This window comes from Pyricularia pennisetigena, chromosome 2 (assembly GCF_004337985.1).
Source record: "Pyricularia pennisetigena strain Br36 chromosome 2, whole genome shotgun sequence".
NCBI lineage: Eukaryota > Fungi > Ascomycota > Sordariomycetes > Magnaporthales > Pyriculariaceae > Pyricularia > Pyricularia pennisetigena.
Window position 1 is genome coordinate 629,920 of NC_043741.1, and position 21,770 is coordinate 651,689.

The window sequence follows — 21,770 nt, forward strand, 5'->3', positions numbered from 1 at the left end:
AAAAAAAAAAAAAAAAAAAAAAAAAAAGGAATATTGGTCCATTGCTATTTTTCCCTCTAAGGGTAAATTCGGCTACTACCCAAAAAAAAAAAAAAATCATCACGCTTTCTTCACCTATTACTTGGCATCGTGACATAGGTAGTCCGTTCAGGTGTATATCTTTCCTCAAAGGTCTCTTCTTCATTCAAGGCCCGGGTCTACCCTCAATCGCATAGCTGCAGTCAACCACCTCGAGATGGCCCCTGGCACGTGTAATCCCTCAATTAGTGCCTGGGTCCCAGTCTGTATTACCGTACATGCCAGCCTCCGAGGGCATAGACTCAGACACACATATGATAACATGATTATGATATATTGACGCTACTTCAAACTTGCAATTCTTTCAATTTTAAGTGACAAGAAACGCCACGACTGCAAGCGTAACATGGGAATATCGTCCTACCCAAGAGTCTCCTCCCCCACTAGCTATGCTCGGCTCCCGAATGGCTGTTCATTTGTTTCTCACCGGGGGACGGGAAGCCATACGAATTGTGGCGTCGACAAAGTGCCAAGACATCGCCGAGATCGGAAGAAGCCGTAGAGTAACATGAAAAAAGGGGGGGAAGGACTGAAACCAGGCAGGCTGCGAAGCAAAGTCAGCCCGCCAGCCTCTCGAAAAGATGGCCCAATTGATTATACCGTGAGCCTAAATCCCGCCAGTCTGGAAGCGACACGGCGGCAACACTCATGTCGCGCAAGCCTTTGTATCGACGGCAATGTGCTCTCCTTGAATCGGGCTTGCGACCTAGCCCAGGTCAAAGGCCGATGTGGCGTTGCTCAGGGCAGGTGGCACACTGTGACTCATGAGCGCTATTCATCCCTTTGATAGAGGGAGAGGGAGGTAGACAGGACAGACAGATATTCAGCCGTGACTTATGCTGTTACTTAAAATGACAGAGGGACACGGCTTTGGTCAGCTCTGGTCAGCTCCGTGGTTTGAACAACCCAGCCCCAGCCGTACAGAGACCAATCCCTACGTACGTCGGCAGGTATTTGTTTTATCGTAAAGGCAGTGGCATAGATCATCCCAGCCGCGAGATAAAACGATCAAGGAAGGATTGCAGGGCGTGCGTTGTCACGCCAGAGCGACCCGGAATGGCGGCACATAACCTCTCCGTGCCATGACAATCGAACCTCGAGGGTGAAATCGATGGGGCGTAGGTTCAGGGTTCATCGAACGCGCGGGGGAGACAAACGCTAATTACCTGCCCTACCTTGCCTATCCAGGTAGGTACTGACAGTAGACTGCACTGGCCATAGCTTGCCGTGGTTGGCCGATCATATTGACCAGTAACACCGAGGCTAGCCTAGGACCCGACGGGGCGGCAACCTGCGACCATCTAACTAAGTAGTCATCCCGCGTTGGTTCCAATATAATCGATGTAAGAGTAGATATCATTCATGGGGTGCGCGCTGCAGCGTGCGGCGTGCGCCTAAGTTGCCATGGTGAACTAAATACCACCACTTTTAGCTTGCTCGTGGGGCGCACTCTGCCAACTGAGAATCGCCTCGGAAACTTGCAGTAGGTACCTGCCTACCTAGGTAACAATCAGCTTCCCATTAGATACCTCGCTGTTGCTACTAAATATACACGCTAGGTGCAATATAATTCGTACCTCGGATAGCAAACAATGGATGCTCACGTAGGCTGAACATCGGCGAAGACGGGCGGGTCTCCAGTATTTAGTTGGACCGTTGGATGTTACCGTTGGACGTTACGGCCATTGGTTACAGCACAAGTGGAGGGTGTGTATTTGTTGCTCGGTACTATGTCCGAGCCATAGGGGCAGTAGTCATAGTACCCACGGTAGAAGGTACCTCACTTACATACCTTACGTACATAAGGTCTCCAGGTAGGGAGGGCAATGGGAGAGGGTCTGGTGCAGGAGATTGCAGCGTGTTTTAATGGACCATGCCGTGTAATTTACCAGGCTGTCAAAGCGATGATGGACTACCTAGGTAAAGTGGTGGCCCTTTTTGCTTTTACATCGCACGAGAGCTACAGAAAAGGACGTTGACCTCGGCGTTACCACCATCATCACCACCCACGGACTTAAGTCTTGCGCAGAGATTTCCCTGATGGGGCCGGAGCGCTGCACTGCTTATGCAGGCAGTAGTAAAAGTCAATAGTGTAAGGCCATGTGGTAGCCAGGTATGTACCAAAGTACATACAGCAGATAAACTAAGAAACTTATTAATATGCTGCTTGATAAACTGCAACTAACAATGCATGGCCACGCTACCAAAAACTGGGAGTCTAACCGAACGGAGAGTTTTTCAAGTCGCGTGGCATCTGGCCGCATCAACAAAGGGAGAAGAAAAACAATGGGAGGAAGAGAGGAAAAAAAAAAAAAAAAAAAGGAACCTCCTCTCCGCCCGAGCAGACACCCTGGACAGGGGATTTTTGTAGCCGCTTGCACCCATGTCGTAGCCAAGGGTTGAGGCACAGTTTCTTTTGATAGTGTGTACACTGTCATGCCAGGAGAGGCATAGAACGTACCGTGGTAAGGTCCCCCCCAAGCACCCTCCCCATGCTGTTTATGGTGTAGGCCCACCAAGACCAGATGCCTTAGTCGCGCGAAGCGTGCGGCATGGCAAACAAAGATCTCGGATCTTTGCCCTCTCTTGGGTGGGAGGGCAACTTCAAGACCCACATCTATAATTATTGCAGTTACATGAAGGTAAATGGATCAGATCACTAGAATTGATTGGCAGCAAAGGAAGGGGACGGGAAGAAGGAAGTAACACAAACACGCAAAACCAGCCTTCAAATCCACATTCAATGGTACCACTGTATATCACGCAGTACTACGTAGCAGTGCCACGCAAAGATGCTCCCGGGATTAATGAGCGATCCTTCACTAATAAGAATGAATCAAGAATGTAATCTAATTGATTGGTACAGTAACCCTTTACAGTTCTGTAGTTGGCAGCTGCCATGGCGGGAAGTACCTCGGTCACCTACAGCTCAAATAGGTACCGAACGACTGTGGAATGCACCGGAAATCTTGTAACCGTGACGTACAGTATTCAGCATGGTGATGCTTTCCGGGATTTTTTTCCTAGCACCAACAGTATTAACTACAGTACAAAGTGATGAGATACAGTAGCTGGGCGCAAGGATTTCCTCGCTCATCAGCCCCAGCTTTTCGTCTGGAAGTCCACTTCAGCCTGCCCTTCGAAGCCACACGTGGTGGTTTATGTTCCTCGGTCGTTTGAGGAAGGGATCGACCAGTCGGCTTCTGTTGATCCCAGGATCCGGTACCTGATTCTACAGTACTTTTAACGAATGACCAAGGTACATCGTTTAAGCCGAGGGTGAGTTAGGCACCCAAAGTAGCTACCCACTTTGGTAAATGTACCTTGGCCATTATTCTCCAAACCAAATGTGGTGATCATCTGCTAAATAGGTAGTCACTCAACCAATTTACATTTTCTTTCTCTTTCTTTATCTTTATTCCTTTCTACAGCTACAGTGCCAATTACTTTCCTCATCCAGCAAGGGGAGGTGGTGCTGTGGAGCACGCGCAACGAAACGCACGCACCACACCTGTCGAGGGAAACGGGAAAGCCTAGGTAGATCCCTGTCCACTGCCGTTCTGCCTTGTCTCTGCCAGGACCCACACCCACGTTCTCAAGCACCACGCATTCGCCCGCTTCCGCGCCCGCACCTCACCCGTTCTCTTCCCGCCCATCCAGTTACTCAGTCAATCCATTACATTGCCTGAGGAGCCCTTTCCAACGTCTCAATTCTCTACCTCCAGACGCCCCCTCTCGTCCACTACTGCCTATGTACGATTAGAGCCTGGTCCGATGCAGATCACTCTAAACCTCGATTGGACTGCGCCAGCCACGTAGTCCATACAGGAACTGTGTTGAGAGATGGGCAAAGGCACACCGTCATCAGCTCAAACTAACTAACAATTGATCCTGTTGCGGGCCTCGATTTCTTTGTCTCTTTGTCGCTTCGAGCAATTGACCTTGTACCACCTTCCCGGCCTCGATCTAAACCTAGACCTAGACAGTCGCGGCCTACCATACCTACCTACATAACCTAACCGACCTAACCTACCTTCTTTCTAACCTACCTCCCCTGGTACCCTGACTCCGCCGCCCGCCGTGTGTACCCCTCCGGCCCTCTTGTATTCATTCTCGTCACTCGACCTCTCTTTGTCCTTTCTTGACTTTGCTGTTATTTTTTCTGTCTTCTTCTTATTCTTCTTCTTCTTCTTGTTTACTCTCCAGGCTACCTATTGGTGGTGTGTCTTGGGTCTGCCGCTTGTGGTTCTCAAATCGAGCTGGTCGACTTTTTGTCGCATGCTCCTTGCGATCGCCCCCTCCAAAGTATAAGCAGAGCCCACAGCCCGCTTTCTTCCTTGCCGCAACCTGCGCAGTTCACTCTTTGATTTTCCCCACAATCACGCGCATAGGTCGCCCTCTCCATAATCGGTTTGCCGCCACCCACCCTCTTGGCCGCTTCTAAGGTAGTCAAGCACTTGATCGGAACCTTTGCGCACGCCAACTTCACTCACCACCACTGGCATTGTGGGCGCCTCGTCTTTTACAGCCGGGCTATTGCAAGAGTTCGAGGCTTGCCAGACGTTACCGGCGGTTGCTAGTACATAAGCGCCACTGTTTGGTACACCGAAAAGAGTAGAATTGAAGCTCCAAGGGGACTCGAGGAATGTAACTCGACGCTCGATCTTTTTTTTTTTCAGCTCATTAAATTTAGGCCAACGGAAATCGGTACCCGCCACCCTTTCATCAATCACATGAGTCTGCTTCACACTTGGAACAGACAGGTCCACGAAAATGGCAGAGATGGATCAGCGACCAGCTTCTCAGAAGCTGCCGGCAGGCCTAGCTGGCGTCCTCAATCGACCCGAGGAAAACCGGGATTCCGCATACTATTCGAGCACGGATAGTAAACGTAAGTGGAATTCCCATATGCCCTCTAACTCTATCCTCGACTAACGATGCTGGCTGTCAGATAATTCAACAACGTCTTGCCTTGGCGTAGGCATGTTAACCCCTCGCGACTCGACAGGCGCACCGCCATCCCTCCACACAAATAGTAACACACCATCGCCGTCCCCCATCAACACGTCTGCAAATTTGATGCCACAGCCTCTCGTTTCTCCCTCAACGAGCAACATGAGCGTTGCATCCATGGTCTCACCGACCACCCCAGCAAGCGTCGACCACCGAAGACACGAACGCCCACAATCCCTCGAATCGGCGTCCAATGGCAACCATTGGAACGGCGAGCACCTTGACCAACCCGTGTCTCGCCGGGAAAGTGTGGACAGCAGAATTCTGAATCAAGGCATAGGGGACATGAGATTAGGCAACTCGCCCTACACAAGTCACAATCCGTCTACGACGTCCATACAAAATACCCTATTACAGCAACGGAATCCCCGACCTGCGCACCTCGACAGCTTGTCGATTCACAGAATCTCCAATGGATACCAACCGAGCAACGACAGGACCCCAGACTTGCACCCCAAAATTGCCCGTACGGCCCCAGCGATCACTGGACCGGCGACGGGCAACATCGCCCGGGCCGCCGAGCCAACCAAAGGACAAGCTTGGGCGTTCCCAGAGGAAGAGATTCAAAGATTGCCTTCTGCCAGTCAAAGCTTGGTCGATTCACGCAGAAGCAGCGTTACAGAATCACTGGCGAGTAGCCAATTCACCACGGAGTCACGGCTGCCCCCTGGTCAGCGTCACTTAGATGACGGCCTCCACCAATCGGAGCGCTTCTCCAACGAGTATCCAGCCGTCCACCATCATACACTACAGCATAAACAAATTGGCGAGCTCCAGGGGGATGCAGCCGGTCTGGCCCCAGGCTCACAGCCATACAGCCGGACGCCAGAACTGCGACGGAGTCACAAGCTTGCGGAACGTAAGCGGCGGACGGAGATGAAGGAGCTATTCGAGGAGCTCCGTGACCTCATGCCACAGGAACGTGGTTCCAAAGCTTCCAAATGGGAAATTCTGACAAAAGGTATGCCTGGTGCTAATGATTGAGCGCACAGTCCAGAGAGGTAACAAAAATACTGAACATGATTTTTAGCGATCGCCGAACACAAGAGACAAGCGGACACACTTCGCAGCATGCATCAGACCAACGGTAGCCTCCACCAAGAACTCGAAGCCATGAGGCGCGATGTGATGGCGCTTCGTAGCGAAAACACACAGTTACGCAACGAGCTCGCAAATGCTTCAAATTCACACCATGGTGTCGCTGGTTTGCCGAATTTATCGTCGCAGAATGGGAGCGACGGGTACGGACGACCGACATCTCTCAGGCAAGAGCTCCCGCCTTTGAGGTCTTTGAACAATGGAATACCTGGACCGCCCGACACAATGACGGGAGTTCAATACGAGCAACCGAGAGCCAATGGATATCGTTAGCTTATGAGCAAAATCCACACGTGGCCGTTGGCTTAGACTTTACGATGGGAGATCCCTTCGGAGCTCGAATTCACCAAAGACTTCCGAGGAACAGCCAACGGTTGCTCCAGACCATTTGAACCGATCACACCCAGCGGCACTAAACTCGAGACATGCCCATCCTTCTGGCCTAGTTCTGCATCGCGGTGTCGACCCAACTAGTGCGAAGGCAGCATTCCTCGAGGCGAGTGACTACCAAATGTATCAACTATCCAATGCCAACGCCCAGGACTGGCCGCGCCACTTTTCTCTTTTGTTAATACGACCATAATTCATCTTCTAACCTGGTTTTTGTCACTACATTTGCAACTGAGCTATATGGGCTTTAATGACCGGATTCCTGGACTGGTGAACTTTGACATATTAAGTCGGGATACGAATACCATATCTCACATGAGCTGATCTTGTCCTCGCTCTCTCTCTCTCTCTCTCTCTTTTTCCCTAGGTCTTCTTTTCTTCTCTTCTTTTCTTCTTTTTTTTTTTCTCTTTTTTGAGTGTATATACCCCTTACTGGCACCCGAGAAAGGGTTGCTTTTGCTATGGTTCTTGCTCTAGTGATTTTGGAATCAAAAGTAGGAGAAGTTGTAACTCCGGCCGACACTTATCATGGAGATGTAGTGGCTAGGAACTTGGTTCATTTGTACAAACAATGGATTGGAAGATTATTATTCTTTTTACTCAACCCTGTCGCAACAGGCGGCGCAGATGCGTCTCACACCGAGCAACATTGATTCTTGCAGCCGAGCAGTTGATGGACAAAGTTGTATGTGTTCATGAGATGTCTATGTCATTACTCAACGAGTGAAGGATGCCGAATGCTATTTGTTATGCCAAAGAAAGTTCCTCAAGCCATCCCATTCATTGCTTTGCAGATACAGGTATGTCATGCTGCTCCTCAGGCTGGGCTGAAGTTCGGCGGCGTGGTACCTGAACAGGTGCATGACAAGCCCCCAACTCGTGGCAGCGAATACGGGCCAGGCATAGTGGCTGATTGCAGCAGAGTTCCTAGGTTCCGAGACGACGGGCAGTCCGTAGCCAGGCTTGACTGCGAGGCGGGCCAGGGCAAGAACGACGCGCGCGAACACGTAGACGACGATCTGCTGGTTCACACTGCTGATCTTGCCTGTGCGGCTCGAGCGGCCTCCAAAGACGAGGTAGCCGCCGAGCATGCCAGCCACGAAGGTGTCATATGGGCCTGCCGGTTGATTGGTTAATGAGGGGCGTTCTACAGGTACGCCGGGAGGAAGGACATCGAGACCGACAGAGAACTCACCCTCCTTGCCCGGTGTGGGTCCATAATGCTTCAGCAGGAAGCAAGTGAATTTGTAAATGGTGACAAACTTGGCCAAGTTACGGGCGTGCGTTCGCGTTGCGCGGAACACGAGCCAGAGCTTCTCCCGTAATCTGGTTGGACGCGTGAAACAGGTTCGTCATGATCAGTTTCCGGAGATGAAACCATTTCTGTCCAACCTCTCTTCTTTTTTTCCCCCCTTGTGTTGTCGGCAGGGAAGACGTAAAGGGGAGGGGAAGAAAAAAAAAAGGGTGCAGACGGAGTCCGGGTGAGAGTTCATGTTTCCAAGCGGGTGACACTTACGTCCCTGACCGAAAGAGTAATATCATACTGTCCACCGACACAATCCGCCTTCCCCGTTAGCACTATCACTGGTTGGGCTGGTCTGAGGAAATTGCCGACGATAGCAAGGAGGACCGCGTCACACGTACACCAGCGCGTGGGGGAAGCGAACTTTGGTGCCATAGACGGCACCATTGCGTGCGCCCTTGACGACGGCGAGAAGGTCATGGTAACGAGGGTCTAGGATGACCCGCTCCAGAGAGGCCTGACGGCGATGTGGATCAGTAAATACTCCAACATAGGCCAAACGACCGATTCGTTTCGCTCTTTCCTTGCCGAAGTAAGGGGACGAACCTGGAGGCTTTGGATAGCGGCAGCCATGGTGCACGGCGTTGCCTCTAACTTCCCTGTTGGAAACTGTTTGGCGCGGTCGATATACTGAACCCGTCGTTGTGAATACCGCGGACTGGATTGTTTTCTCGGCGGAGATGTCTAGCGACCGTTAAGAGACAACGGTCTATACGAGTAAACTACCCGGCAACCAATCGATTCCAAAAACAAAAACAAAAAAAAAAAAAGAGAAAAAAAACAATACAAGGAATCGGCAGCGACCTCTGCCAGAGTGCGCTTCTGATCGCAAAGAGAAGAATTAAGCCTTTTCCGATTGCGGCATTGGAGTCGAATCTGATCCAGCTGGGGGTTGGACCGCGTGGTTTGTCCGCCAGTCAGATGAGACTAGATGGCTCAAAGGTCTCTTCTCTCTCTTACATCACCTTTGGCCCGAGGTTGGCGGGCCCAAGTGCCGCGCCGCGGTACCCAAGCAATCAGTTCAATCAATCCACGTTACTTTACAGAACCAGGTTGCCCCACAAAATTCCCCCAGATTATGCATCAGATTCTTTTGCATGTGACTGTCACATGGCTACTTGGGGTCCATTTTCATGCCGGGCGTCGACCTTAGCTAAGAGGTAAATCAATTGCCTGCTCATGCAAATAAATAGCACCAGTTTAGCATCTAGGCGGCAATTTGTCCTGTTTAATGCGAGAAACATCATACACCACCAATTGACAAGACTTCTATCATTAATAAATAACTATGAGAATGCCTCGTCAGCGACGAGGCTTGGTTGTTCAATCTCATCTTCATGAATCAAACACTTGTAGACTAGACTGGCTCTAGTCTAGTCTAGGTCTAGCACTTGTGTATTCCTCGACGCAAGGCTTTGTGAGCAATGCCATGAATGTCGTAAATGCCTCCCCAATGGCCTGGCCGTCTCCCTTTGGCTCTGACCTTTTAGTTTTTGTATTTTTGTGCAGCAGCCAGCCCTCCTGTAAAACTGCGATTCGACAGCCATGTCATATGAGGTGGTCGTCATCTAATGGAGGTCCAAACTGACTCCTATCCCAGCTGCCTTTCTTCGTGGAAAGAGCTGCGAGCCAGCAGACCGAAACACTTAAATCATATAAACCCAGCTATTGTTCTTTTTAAGACTCGCTCGTAGAGTCAAAATCCGTGGTTCCCACTCATTGCTAATCCCAGATGAATTCAGCAGAATGGTTGGCAGTGGATCGATCCTGATCAAACAAGAAGAACCGCGTTGACGCAACCATCATTTTCCCTGTGAAAATTGTCAGGCCCGATTCTATTTAAGATGAAGATGGGACAGTGTGCTTACGGCGAGTTGGTAACCTGGGCATATCTTCCCCAAGCGACCTTGTTTCCAGCCATGATACCAAGTTCTGATACGTTGACCTCGATCACGGTTCCTTTCGAGAGTACCCCAAGTTGAGTGCTAGATGCTTGTCAGTAAGTCCCAACACAGATGGCCACAACCCACAATATATGGAATCAAAACAATTAAAGAGTAGAAGACGCATACTATAACGGATTTGACGGGTTTTTCTTGACTATAATGGAGGTCAGCATCGAGAAACAAGTTGTGCTTCGTGATTTGATTGAATGTGATAGTACTCTACCTCCAAGGATAGGAAGATGGACGGTGACGTTGAGCTGTACATCTGTTAGCTTGTGAAACGAGTCTATTTTTGGGCGCTTTCCAGTGTAATAATTCGCACCTCAGGGTGTGTGACATGAGCCTTCTTGTAACGCAGACCCATTGGCCTGATGAAGCGCTCGTACTTTGGATTCCTGCGGTCATTCCGTCAGTCCGGTTGTCGCTGCTCAGAAGTGAAGCCGCTCAGATAAGATTGTACCAACCTCCTTGTAAAGTTCTGACCCACAAACGTGGGCTTTGTGACCATACGCTTCCACGATTTCCTCTTGGACTTTCCTGTATGCACCACCTTGAAGAGCTCCTCTTCACTGATACCACGCACCTTCGGGATTGGCACCGAGAACTTGGCGGCCTTTTCTGCACGCGCCTGCTTTATGGAAGACGATAGCCTGGATCCCGTATCTTCTGATTAGCAGCTGCGCATGAGATAGAGACGTGGGACATTCGATTCTTTGCAGAGCACATGTGTTGCTGGTTTGTACGTACGCCTTGGATGTGTTGGGGGTGTTGCGATCGAGGAGATAGGCCGGAACAGGGTTCGAGGGGTCCTTGTCGGCTGCGGCACCCTTGATGTTGCGCTCTTCGTGCTGCTTGATGGCCTTCTTCATGCGAATCTTCTCCTTGCGGCGCTCCTGGGCGAACAGCTTGGCCTTCAGACCCCGCAAGTTCTGTGCCTTGGCCGACTTGCCGTGACCCTCCTCACGGGCGGCCTTCTTGCGCGCGCGCTCCTCATGATCCAAGCGCACACTATATTTCAGCACAACGAATGGTCAGTTATGCGATTCGATTCCTTGATCGATCCTCTCCTTGGTTGAGTAGGTACTGACCCATGCTGCTTGCGCCACCTCTCGATATACTCGTTCTGGGGCTGTTTTCATGTAAAATTTTGGTCAGCTTTGGATCAGCAGCAGTAAACATCTGGGTGGACTGTGAGTCACATACCATGTTGACTGATAACTTCCGTTCGGGCACGGCACCAAGAAATACTGATCAAAGTTACAGGACGAAGCCTTGCGAAAACAGAGAGGCAAGCCGGAGTTTCTCGAAAATGGCAGCGCCACCAGAGTGTGGGGTAGGCGGTGAAATTTTTGGTGGAGACGCAACGAATGGCGCTGCCGCTGGTGACCCACTGTGTCAAGTAACCTCAAATACGTACACACTGTATGTATCTTACTTCATTTGTCCCTCAGTAGCTTGTCGCCACAAGTTGCCTCTTATTGTACGCTGCCATACCTGTCCTACTCCTACCTGCTTTTGGAGTCATATATTTATATATTTGCAATAGACATAGGCACTCAAGATCCGTCATTGCTTCAGCACTTGGATGTGCTGTAAACATCGGTCGATAGGGAAAGGAAACCGATTTGTACTTGGGTGCAGGGAATTTGCATGTTTGGATCTTCTTCAACTGCCTAATGCACAATACGCAGGTTCAATGATGGCATAACAACATTGTTTTTCTTCCTCTCTTTCTTGTCATTTTCTCTGGATTTCACCCATTATTTCTATTTTCTTGTTGTATTGTATTACTCTACCTCATTTAAATTTGCACTTGTCATGAAGACACGACCAACATCACAAAACCTCTCCCATATGTCCTAGTATTAGCGGTTTTTACTGTATTAAGATGTTTGCGGTAAAAATTTGGTGTTATATCTTCAAACCACGTTCCATAACTTCCACACTGGCTGTTTTCGCCGTGGCCGTTACCGCCGCCGCTGCTTAGCAAAGCTACGTGGAATGCTTCGATTTATATCACCACACATAGGGTTAGTTGCTGTGACACTTGCGCCCGCAACCTCGATGGGTGCGATGCCGTGTGTAAACAGTATGCAGATTAGCATTTAGAACCCCTATCATGACAGACAATGGCACTTTTAATTCACAAATACGCCTTGCAAATAAAACCCTTTTTGTTAGCCGCAGAAATGAACTTGTTTTTAGTTTGACCGCACGACCAGCTCATGGGATGTCTGATGAGAATGGCGACAGTTGCATTTATCTCCGTGGTACCTTGAGTCAGAAACCACAATCTTCCCCAAGCAAAAACCTGATGTGCTATCTGCCACCTGTACCCACAGGTACTCACTCCCGACCTCTCTCCGGGCCTGGGATTTCACGGCTGTTCATAGAACGAAGCATTCGAGCACCCTTACAGTGTTATATTTGCTCGCCATCAGCTATTCAGAAAAGAGAACACAATCAAAAAACGGTAATTGTTGCCATCATACGTGTTATACTGGTCTCACATGGCCCATGAGATAAACACCATCTCAACCATTTATCTCTTCACTGTAGAGATGCTCATTCAAGGTACCGTGCCAAGATGATATGGCACACGTCGATGGGTCGTTTTATCATTGTCTTCCTTCACACTCTTCTTTGTATAACCGGTACAGATGTCTTGCACCTCTATCCGAGCGGCTCCCAAAGCCACCACCTCATTGGTGATTTTTGATATTCTATTTTTCTTATCCCCCGAGCCATGGTTGCACGCCTCTTCCCCCCGCCCATCGTCCTACCTTGTCATTGGCACCAGTCTAAGACTTCGCTGCCGCCGCTTCAACGCCCGGATTTCGGTTGGCAATGAGCCGCTGGTCCTCATAGTTAGCCTTTACCCTGAGGCTATCGCTGTTTGCAAAAGGTTGCGGCAGTCAACTTACTACTAGGTTCCGCAGGAGCACAGCAATCGTGACCTTGCCGACAGACGGGACATATATCGATGCCTTCTCCTTTACCGCAGGTCCATCAAAGTTTCTGAAGGAAGAGAAGTTGATGCAGACAGCGCCTTCACGTATGAGTTCGACCGGGATCTTGAATTCAGCGACAGGGACGCCTCCAATAATGACATCGCTGAGTGGAATGCAGTCCTTGAGTCCCCAATCCTCCTTGTCGAGGACTTGATGACGTGGCTGCCGAATACCCTGCCCGCGTGTGAACAACTGAACGCCTGTGACGTCGATAGAGTAGACTTTGGCACCGTCGTTTGCTAGAAGTGCCGCCAGTGGACGACCGTTAACCTCTGAGCGGTTGATGACAGTGATGGTCTTGCCGTACAGACGATTCCCGTATGGCAGGATCGAGTTGTAGATCTGGAGGTGCTCAAGTATCTTGACAACTGCCAGGGGCGTACAGGGCAGAATCGACTTCTTGGAGTTAGTGGGGGGGTCAAGAAACCTGATATTGTGATACATATTGTAGAGGTGCTTGTGGCACAAGCCCTCGACGTCCTTCTCAAGAGCCACTGTCTCCTGAATGTACTTGTCGTGCGTGGGGTTGCCCGGAAAGATCGGGTAGTAGACAATGATGCCGTCTACCTTGGCATCCTCATTGGCAGCGATGATCTCCTCTTCCAGCGCATCCTTTCCAACCTGTCGCAGGTCAAATTCAAACCCACTGTTTACACCAGCTAGGCTGTCAATACTTGTCCCGGGGCGGGACTTGAAATCACAACTTGGGTAAAAAAGGGGAGTACACACTTCTCTTCACACGTCTTTTTGGACCACTGGGCATACTGAAGAGCAGCAGGGTCGTCATTGGCCAGGAAGGCAGCCAGATAAGGTTTCGAATCTGTCCCCTTTTGCGACCTGACCTCCTCCAGAAGACCTTTTGCGATGGTCTCTGCTGTCACGACCTTGCAGGTTTTAGGTACTTCTGTAGTGGAATCCATGTTTGCAGATAGACGCAGAAGTAATGGTCGGAATTCCAAACCAAGAAGCAGGGCTAAACCGCAATCGTACTATCCTGCGGACACTTGGTGTTTGCAAGAAAAGCAAAAACGTGAAAGGTCTCTGTGTGTCCGTCTGGTAGTTGATCAGCCTTCTGGATATGGCGAGATTTTACTTGAATGGGGCAGATACAACAAGAGTTGCATGCATCTCATGAATTTCGGGTTATTTGGGGCTTGAGGTTTACCTTTTCCCTTCTACTTTTGCTGCACGTGTAGGTAATTTGACAAACACTGGATCAGGTATTGTGTGCAAGAATAATTTCTATTTTTTTGCAAGGCTTCTATGACTCTTTCCTTTTGAACAGTCCTGGAAGTGTTTCCATGCACCCCCCCGAGAAGGTGGCTAATTTCAGGGTCTTGACTTTTTTTTTTTTTTCTTTTTAGGTAATCCCCAAGCTTGCCCAGGTACCGACCTATATGGACGTTGGAATGGTTCCTTGACACGCGATCCCTCTTTTAATCTTTTTTTTTTTCTATCTTTTTTTCTTCCGTCTCCAAAAATCCTTCCCATTGGCCCCGGCGAATCGGCAGAAAATTTAACCCCTCCTACTTTTTTCTTCACCCCGCGCCCCTTTTAGGCTTATCGAGGGCCTTTATCTTTCACCGCCCGCCAAAAAATCGACGTCATGCTGAGTGGTATGGGGAGTTGCGACCCCGGAACCCTGTCGGCGCGAGGTCCGGGGGGCCCGATAGCGGGACGCCATGGAGCCAAAGGTGCTACTCGGCGTATGACAGTCGTTTCAGTGACATGATGCATTGGGTGCCACTGATGCTGAATACTGCACTTTTTCCACATCTAGGGGTGTTAAATATTGTACCACTGACTAACTTCGCCACTGTGACGGTTCTCTCCGTGCGCTGCAGGGTATACTACAGTAATCATTGCCCCTCGCCAGGCCTGACCAGGTTGAGTCGTCTTGGATCCCCTATTGCCAGAAAGGAACTCTATTGGCTACGTTCTCAGATAACAGCTGCAAGAGCCCTGTCTACCCAGGTACCTTACCTACCAATTTACTTACTATTCTAGACTCAAAGTATCTTGGGCACTTAACTAAGGTAAACATAGCGACTGCCGGCTGCCTACGTACATCTGACTTCATGAGGTGTGTTTGCCGAGTCCAGGAAACACGTGAACAACCGTACCGCAAAGTCAAGATTCGCCTTTTCGCGGAGTCACAGGCTTCGTTTCTGTCACTGTTCCAGGCCGTTAATTCGAGCTTGGTTGCTCCGGAGGCCGAAAATGGCGGACTTCAAGGGGCTGGCACTCCAGTATGTCTTGGCAGACGAAGCGACCACCAGACAAGATGTTACTGCCAAAACAGCAGAAGGCAAGTGGTCCATGGTGCACTGAGTTCCTGATGGCGGTGTTCACTAACAAAACATACTAAAGCCATCAAAAATGCCTCTGTCAAGAGCACGGCGATCCTGGATTGGGTCAAGTCTATAGACCCATGGATGCCTGCCGCGTTGTCGGGCTCAGAGTCCCAAGCTGATAATGACGGAGGTCTAGAGCCTGATGTGAGCGTCATTGCAAGATCTAAAGGTACATACTCAAAAGCATCATGCGCCGCTGCGTGAACGGCAGTACTAACAACCGCCGTCGCTCCCGTATAGCTTTGGAATATTTGGCAGACACATTGGCGTTGCTCGACAAGAACTTATTGAGGACGGACCAAGGTGAGTAAAACATGGCATTGAGGTGAATCTCGGTAGGCAACAGGGGCTTTGCCCGGACAATGCTAACCAGCAGCCTTTCCAAGTCAACCTCCTCATCACGTTCTTCGGGAGACTCTACAGTATTGACCACAAAGCTGGGATAATGGCGGCTACCAAAGCCCTCCAATATTTGACCACAATGAAGGCTTTCAAACCGGAGATGGCCGACAACATCATTCAGAGCATTGTCTCAATGCGAGACGACTTTCGCTTGCAGACCCCTCAAACGCGCCTGGAGATATACAAGTTCATCCAAAGCCTACTGGAGAACGAAGCCATCTCTAGTCAAATGCAACATGTCTACGGGATCTCTGGAGGGTTCGCCATCGATCTTCTACAGCTATGTGGCCATGAACGGGATCCGAACTGCCTGATACAGTGGTTCAAAATAATCCAGAGCCTCGTGCAATTGTTCGATTTCTCTGCAGATGTTCATGACGAGATCTTCAAGACTTTTTCGGCCTACTTCCCTATATCCTTAAGGAGCACGGCAACTCCAAGCGGCGTCACCGTTGATGACCTAAAGAGCTCCATTCGAGCATGCTTTGCCTCTAGTCATAAACTCGCTCGATTGAGCTTTCCTTACCTCCTCCAGAAGCTGGATCAGGGAGATGCTATTACTATTCCTGTCAAGGTATGTGGTCATGACAATCCACGGCTGCTGTATTGCCAACTGTTGACTGACCTGTAATACTTCACAAGACGGACATACTGAGAACACTCAAGCAATGCCTTGAACAGTATGCCCTCCCTTCCCAGAGTATAGGGCCATATACTGGGCAACTCTGGACGTCTCTAAAATATGAGGTTCGAAATGGCGAAATCAAAGAATCAATTGATTGCACTCTGGATGTCATGCGTGTTATTTCTCTCAGGTTGGCACAAATCCCTTTGGCCGAATCCCAGGAGACAACACGTGAGCTCAGCGCACTATCGTCATTTGTGGACATGGTCCTAAGTGACTCGTTGGATGACTTGGCAAATCCGACCTATACCAAGCCTGCCGGACTCCTCCTCAGGAGCATCATGGAGGTGCACGCCAGACCGTTTGCACTGCTTCTCACTGGAGTCGTCGAAGCTGTCAACAAGAACCTGCGAGAGCCTCGTACACTCGAGCATGCCACGGCGCTGATAGGCCTCGTCAGGGATCTTCTGGATGCCCGCTCGCAAGTCATCGATGCTGCCAAGATACATTCCTCCACAGACCAATTACAGAATGTTTTCAAGCTCGACCCACAAATTAGGGAGTCATTCCATGCAATATTCAATCGATTTTGGAGGGAGAATAATAAAGAAGCACTAGATGCCGACAACATTGCGGTCCTCAAAGAGGTAGTGCAAGGGTTTGCAGCTCTGGTCTGTCAAGTCAGTCAAGGAGAGGCTGGGCACCAGACTCTCTTGTGTGACGAGGCGCAGTGTGAGCAAATCTGCTTTATGATTTCCGACCGGGTTATCAACATCTTTCAGCTTGCCTCTTCCCCGGACAGCGGAGCCCGCAAAGAGCTGGCAGATACCATAGTGGCGTCTCTGCGGAAGATTGTCCAAGTTTACACTGCAGGATACGCATCGATGCTCCAGAGAGCATTGTCAACAATCAAGGATCGCGTCTGGGGTAGACCTCCAACTAGAAACTCGCTCGCGATGCTAAAAACATTGGTCCTAAGACTTTCATACATTGGCTGTTCAGAGATACCAAAGCTGGGTAATCCGGTCCAACATTTGTATCTCTACACAAGCTCTGTCTTGCGACTTCTGTTTTGCTTCTTCGAAAATTCCGTGCCTTTCGAGGTTTCGACCATCACGCTGTCCGGCATTTTCAGTGCTCTTTTGCATTTCAGAGACACTTGCAGCTCTAAGCCTACTCATGCAAGGATGAGCCTGATCAATACTGACTGGAGAGTTTGCACATCGGATTTTGTCAGATGCCATCCTGAATTCGCTGTTATCGGACAACCTGCAAGTGCCGGAGAAGCCGCATCAACAACAGACAATGACAAGCCAGTTGAGTGCGCAGGCACCGCCAGTGATACTTTCCGCGGATACCTCGAATGCGCCATCTATTTAATATCGATCCTCTACCAGAGAGCAACCAAATTGGACACGGGAGCGCAAATTCGTCTGGGGCTGGGGCCCGACTTCAACCTACAGACGGCGTCTGCTGCAGAGACGCCTCTAGACTATGCTGGACCTGGTTCAAGCGCCAGCATCCGGGGTGTGGATCTTCAGGACGTTTACCTTCACCAGCTTGGTGATATGGCCACATTTGTCATTCGTGACCTAGAGGAGGTGGAACAGGAGGCCTTGTCGCTAACCGATGAGGTGTATGGATTATTCCAGGCGCATACAGAAACACATGGCACGTTTCTGAGCGCCGAAAACGATGGGCGAACCAATGTGCTATCTCTTGGGATTGCACAGGGCTTGCGCCCAATATCCATGGCTTCAATGGTAAGATACAACTTCTTTTGTCCCAGCCTGAACCACTTAACAAGGTATACGGTGCTAACGCACACCCAGTTTGCATCTGAATCCCTCACACAGCACATTGTGGCCGACATATCGGCTGCAGACATTTTCCCTGTGAGGACACAAAAGGTTCGTGACCGTTTTGTGACCTTGTTGGCGAATAAATGGCTGCCAAAGGCCACACTTATTGGGCCGCAGCGGGATGTATGGAAGGCAACTGTCGATGCGCTGCGTGCAATGCTCGAAAAAACCCTGGCAGAGGCTTCGGCAACGCAATCCGGCATCCGAACAGAGCAATACGCAAGAGCTCTAGGATTCGCTGCTGGAGCGGTCGCAAGACGTGACAGGGATGTAGAAGGCTTGGTTAAGATCCTCGCGTCCATTCCAGCGGCGCTCGGTGAGCGTGGGCAGCAAATAGCTCCACGCTTGGAAGGGCTACTGGCTGCCAAAAGCCAACTGAGTGCGCAAAACCACGCGATCCTGAGTCCTTTGTCTGAGCAGTGGGTTTACATCTGCGTGGTGAAGCCAAAACTAGAGCAGTCGTTCCCCATAACGCAGGACAAGTCTCGAGGCATTGTAAATGCCATCGCCGTAGTTCATGTCATGAAACACATGGACTTTACAGTGTACGCGGAGGACACAGATCGCATAATGCGCATACTCATTATTATCGTGTCATCGCCCAAGAACTTGGTCGATGTCGAGGCAGCTCTTCAAATTCTTAGGGAAATACTGGCCAACAAGCCCGATGCTCTAAAGGATCAACTAAAGGCCGTCATAACAGGAGCCATATCGACAGTGAGCTCTGGCTTGGGTCAGCATCATGAACAACAGGCAACGCCGGTTGATGTGACTGCACGTGTGATGAATCCTGGCAGCTCGGCCCTCTGTCGAAGGCTCAGTTTACAACTGCTCCAGGAGCTGGCAGAGAAGCTTGACGAGCAGCTCCTTCGCCAGTACAAGGCTCAGATTTCTCGTGTCCTAGCGACTGCCTGTGGCGATCCAGTCCGGGAAGTTCGACAATCTGCCATGAGTGCGCGGGGCAGCTGGGCGAAGCTCGCGGCATGAAGAAAAAGAAAAAAAAAGTTTATATATGTGGTCACTCTGAGGCTTGCAGGAGCTCCCGTTGTCAATAATATAGCAGCAAAATCTCGATAGATCACCCAATCGCTTGGAACCAATCCCATGCTACGTGACCAAAAAATACCAGTCTAGTGTATACGATTCCCTCCCACGGAGTTTCCCTAGTTTTGACTTTGTTTTCGAGATTTTTACGCCTTGCGGCGCTTCCCACCCTTCTTGGCTGATACTGAGCCGGAGGGATCTGCACCTGTCGCTGACCCAGATGACGCCAAAATAGCATCCAAAATCTCGGCATTGTAACCATCTTCCTTGGGTGCCGAAGTATCTTCCTGAGCGGCGGGAAGGGCCGCAAGCCTCTTGGAATCCACCTTGGCTATCGCCGGTACTGAAGTAGCCAGCATCGTCTGGAAAGGTGCGGCAATGAAGTGACCAACCGAGTCGAACCACTCCGCAAAAGGACGGGCGACCTCGATGGTCTGACCCTTGGAAGAGCCCTTGGGGACTATTGTGATGGTGAGCCTGTAGGTAGGGTCATACTTGTGGACGCTAGACGCTATGGTGATCTGGGTGACGACTGACGTGTTAGTAGTGGCCGCAATGCTCAACGCAAATCCGGGGATGGTGATTTCCCGTAGATCACTAAACCGAACCTTTTCACCGCTTGGCGCTGTGCCAACGTATACAATGTTCTTCTCCACGAAGAATGCCCAAAGGGAGAGGGCGCCGTTCAAGACGGCATAGAGGGCGACGGCGGCGGCCGTGTAGTACTTGGTGCTGTCAAAGCCCAGTTTGTAGTCCCAGAAGAAACAGGCGGCCGATATGGCAAAGGCTGAATAGCCAAGCGTCAAGCGCACGTCTGTGAGTGTGTGCGACTGCTTGAACTTGAGCGAGTTAAGGTAATTGGGTATGGCATCATCGGATGTGTTCTTAAGGTCTTTGAAAGCGCGTGGGCAAGTCGATAATCAGCATAGGCATGCAATGAGGACGAATAAGGCAAGTTGGAGATAAATCTTTAGAGGAAAACAGTACTCACCAGCTGTGTTATAGACCGATATTTTCTCTTGGGCCGCCATTGTGGGAAAAAAATTCGATTTTTGGTTTTGGCCTGTGGTGTTATAATTTGGATGTCGCGGGTGAGGATTGGTTTGTCCTTTCTTTTGCTGTCGAAACCTCGAATACGTGGTCGGATTGGAGTAAGCTTCGCCTTCTGTTCCTAGTAATTAGGCCTATTCTTAATCTGTATAATCTTCAGTACAGGGTAACCCTGCCTGGTGGCTGGCTGGGGTTGGATGCTCATACCACTGTAAAGGGGCATCGTACTGCCTAAAGCGATATCCTGTCCCTCGGATCCACTCAAGCACCTAATCGCAACGTTCACACACGTCCATTCTGTGGCGTGCGTGCTAAAGACTCTTGCGTTTGACGGCAACCGCTTTCTCCGCCTCATTGATACACCATTGTGAGGAGAACATAACCTGCACCCGTATCTCTATTGCTGCAACGCCTAGGGTCGAAATAGAAAAAGTCCGACAATGGCCGCGCAAGTTCCCGTTCAAACGATCCATCGGGATCCCCAGTTGTTGTACGTGTGTCGGTTTCCCAAAGTGCCCTCGGTGTCTTAAGTCGCGGGCTTAAAGGGTTGGGCTCAAGTGACTGACTGGATTGTTATAGCTATTGGATACTGGGCCCCATCACCGTGGTTATGGTGAGCTTGCACCGGCACTTCTTCTCCTCCTAGAAGCTCACACGCTGACAAAGCCGATGCAATGCGCATTGTAGATTCTCACCGGCATGCTCCGGCACTATGCGGCAGTTCTGATGGCCGTCGCGCCCAAAAAGGTCGACGCCAAGGCCATGCGCGAGCAGCGGTCTCTGCTACATGGCATCAACGTGCGCAGCAACTACCATGTGCTGTCCAAGCGATCCTTTAACACGCGCCGTGACACGCTGGCCTCGGCCTACGAGTCCGGCGCTTTTCTCAAGGCCCCCGAGAACCGTGGCCAGGCGCCCCCGAACCCCATGACGGACCCCAATGCCATGGAGGGTATGATGGGCATGATGAAGAACAACATGGCCATGATAGTCCCCAACACGCTCATCATGAGTTGGATCAATGCTTTCTTCAGCGGCTACGTCATCAGTAAGATATACCGACCTATGTATTGGCAAGCTCAAGACGCAAAAGCGATAACCTGCTGACTGTCCCAAAGTGAAACTGCCATTCCCTTTGACTGTCAAGTTCAAGAGTATGCTCCAGGCTGGCGTTGCGACTCGTGATATGGATCCGCGATGGATGTCCAGTATCAGCTGGTACTTTCTGTGTATTTTTGGCCTGCAGTTTGTTTTCAACTTCCTGCTGGGCAGCGACAATGGTGGGTTTTATTTCTTTATTTCCATTCCTTGGCCACTCATCTGCGGCTCGAAGTAACCTGCATTCGGTTGCTGATACGTCCCCGTCTACTAGCCGCCAACCAAATGGCTCAGCAGATGGGCCAGATGGGTCCCCAGGCCCCTCAGATGTTCGGACCAGGTGTCGATCCGGACAAGCAGTTCCTGGCCGAGGCCGAGAACCTTGCCGTCATCGAGCACTACTCAGTCCTTGATGACGTGGAGGATAGGCTTTTAGAAAGACTGGGCGCGTGATACATGAGGGCTCGAACATGAAAATGGTTCAAGTATTCGGTTC

The 21,770-nt window shown here is 50.3% G+C and overlaps 9 protein-coding genes across 9 annotated transcripts; 3 read left to right on the plus strand and 6 right to left on the minus strand.

Moving 5' to 3' along the window:
* Positions 1 to 1,880: 1,880 nt before the first annotated feature.
* PpBr36_00128 (uncharacterized protein) lies at positions 1,881 to 2,572 on the minus strand (the record flags this gene model as incomplete). Its single annotated transcript, XM_029887321.1, has 3 exons — positions 1,881 to 1,994; positions 2,034 to 2,132; positions 2,540 to 2,572. Coding segments are annotated over 3 exons (246 nt in total), but the record flags the coding sequence as incomplete, so codon positions are not given.
* Positions 2,573 to 3,116: 544 nt separating this feature from the next.
* Positions 3,117 to 3,734, minus strand: PpBr36_00129 (uncharacterized protein; the record flags this gene model as incomplete). The annotated part of the gene is made up of 3 exons (XM_029887322.1): positions 3,117 to 3,304; positions 3,526 to 3,638; positions 3,670 to 3,734. 3 exons carry the CDS (start codon positions 3,732 to 3,734, stop codon positions 3,117 to 3,119), a joined length of 366 nt encoding a protein of 121 aa, XP_029752089.1.
* Positions 3,735 to 4,851: 1,117 nt separating this feature from the next.
* On the plus strand, positions 4,852 to 6,462 carry PpBr36_00130 (uncharacterized protein; the record flags this gene model as incomplete). Its single annotated transcript, XM_029887323.1, has 3 exons — positions 4,852 to 4,969; positions 5,087 to 6,052; positions 6,122 to 6,462. 3 exons carry the CDS (start codon positions 4,852 to 4,854, stop codon positions 6,460 to 6,462), a joined length of 1,425 nt encoding a protein of 474 aa, XP_029750973.1.
* An 857-nt stretch (positions 6,463 to 7,319) lies between these two features.
* On the minus strand, positions 7,320 to 8,455 carry PpBr36_00131 (uncharacterized protein; the record flags this gene model as incomplete). Its single annotated transcript, XM_029887324.1, has 3 exons — positions 7,320 to 7,905; positions 8,224 to 8,339; positions 8,429 to 8,455. The coding sequence occupies 3 exons, from the start codon at positions 8,453 to 8,455 to the stop codon at positions 7,320 to 7,322; spliced, it is 729 nt and encodes a 242-aa protein (XP_029750974.1).
* A 1,198-nt stretch (positions 8,456 to 9,653) lies between these two features.
* PpBr36_00132 (uncharacterized protein) lies at positions 9,654 to 10,957 on the minus strand (the record flags this gene model as incomplete). The annotated part of the gene is made up of 7 exons (XM_029887325.1): positions 9,654 to 9,717; positions 9,751 to 9,841; positions 10,052 to 10,085; positions 10,151 to 10,223; positions 10,293 to 10,478; positions 10,576 to 10,836; positions 10,917 to 10,957. Coding segments are annotated over 7 exons (750 nt in total), but the record flags the coding sequence as incomplete, so codon positions are not given.
* Positions 10,958 to 12,629: 1,672 nt separating this feature from the next.
* PpBr36_00133 (uncharacterized protein) lies at positions 12,630 to 13,759 on the minus strand (the record flags this gene model as incomplete). Its single annotated transcript, XM_029887326.1, has 3 exons — positions 12,630 to 12,683; positions 12,753 to 13,485; positions 13,569 to 13,759. The coding sequence occupies 3 exons, from the start codon at positions 13,757 to 13,759 to the stop codon at positions 12,630 to 12,632; spliced, it is 978 nt and encodes a 325-aa protein (XP_029750972.1).
* A 1,300-nt stretch (positions 13,760 to 15,059) lies between these two features.
* PpBr36_00134 (uncharacterized protein) lies at positions 15,060 to 19,069 on the plus strand (the record flags this gene model as incomplete). Its single annotated transcript, XM_029887327.1, has 6 exons — positions 15,060 to 15,161; positions 15,233 to 15,362; positions 15,434 to 15,496; positions 15,580 to 16,169; positions 16,238 to 17,983; positions 18,053 to 19,069. The coding sequence occupies 6 exons, from the start codon at positions 15,060 to 15,062 to the stop codon at positions 19,067 to 19,069; spliced, it is 3,648 nt and encodes a 1,215-aa protein (XP_029750977.1).
* A 203-nt stretch (positions 19,070 to 19,272) lies between these two features.
* Positions 19,273 to 20,157, minus strand: PpBr36_00135 (uncharacterized protein; the record flags this gene model as incomplete). The annotated part of the gene is made up of 2 exons (XM_029887328.1): positions 19,273 to 20,018; positions 20,118 to 20,157. 2 exons carry the CDS (start codon positions 20,155 to 20,157, stop codon positions 19,273 to 19,275), a joined length of 786 nt encoding a protein of 261 aa, XP_029750978.1.
* A 459-nt stretch (positions 20,158 to 20,616) lies between these two features.
* PpBr36_00136 (uncharacterized protein) lies at positions 20,617 to 21,727 on the plus strand (the record flags this gene model as incomplete). The annotated part of the gene is made up of 5 exons (XM_029887329.1): positions 20,617 to 20,666; positions 20,756 to 20,789; positions 20,864 to 21,224; positions 21,295 to 21,456; positions 21,549 to 21,727. The coding sequence occupies 5 exons, from the start codon at positions 20,617 to 20,619 to the stop codon at positions 21,725 to 21,727; spliced, it is 786 nt and encodes a 261-aa protein (XP_029750975.1).
* Positions 21,728 to 21,770: the final 43 nt, after the last annotated feature.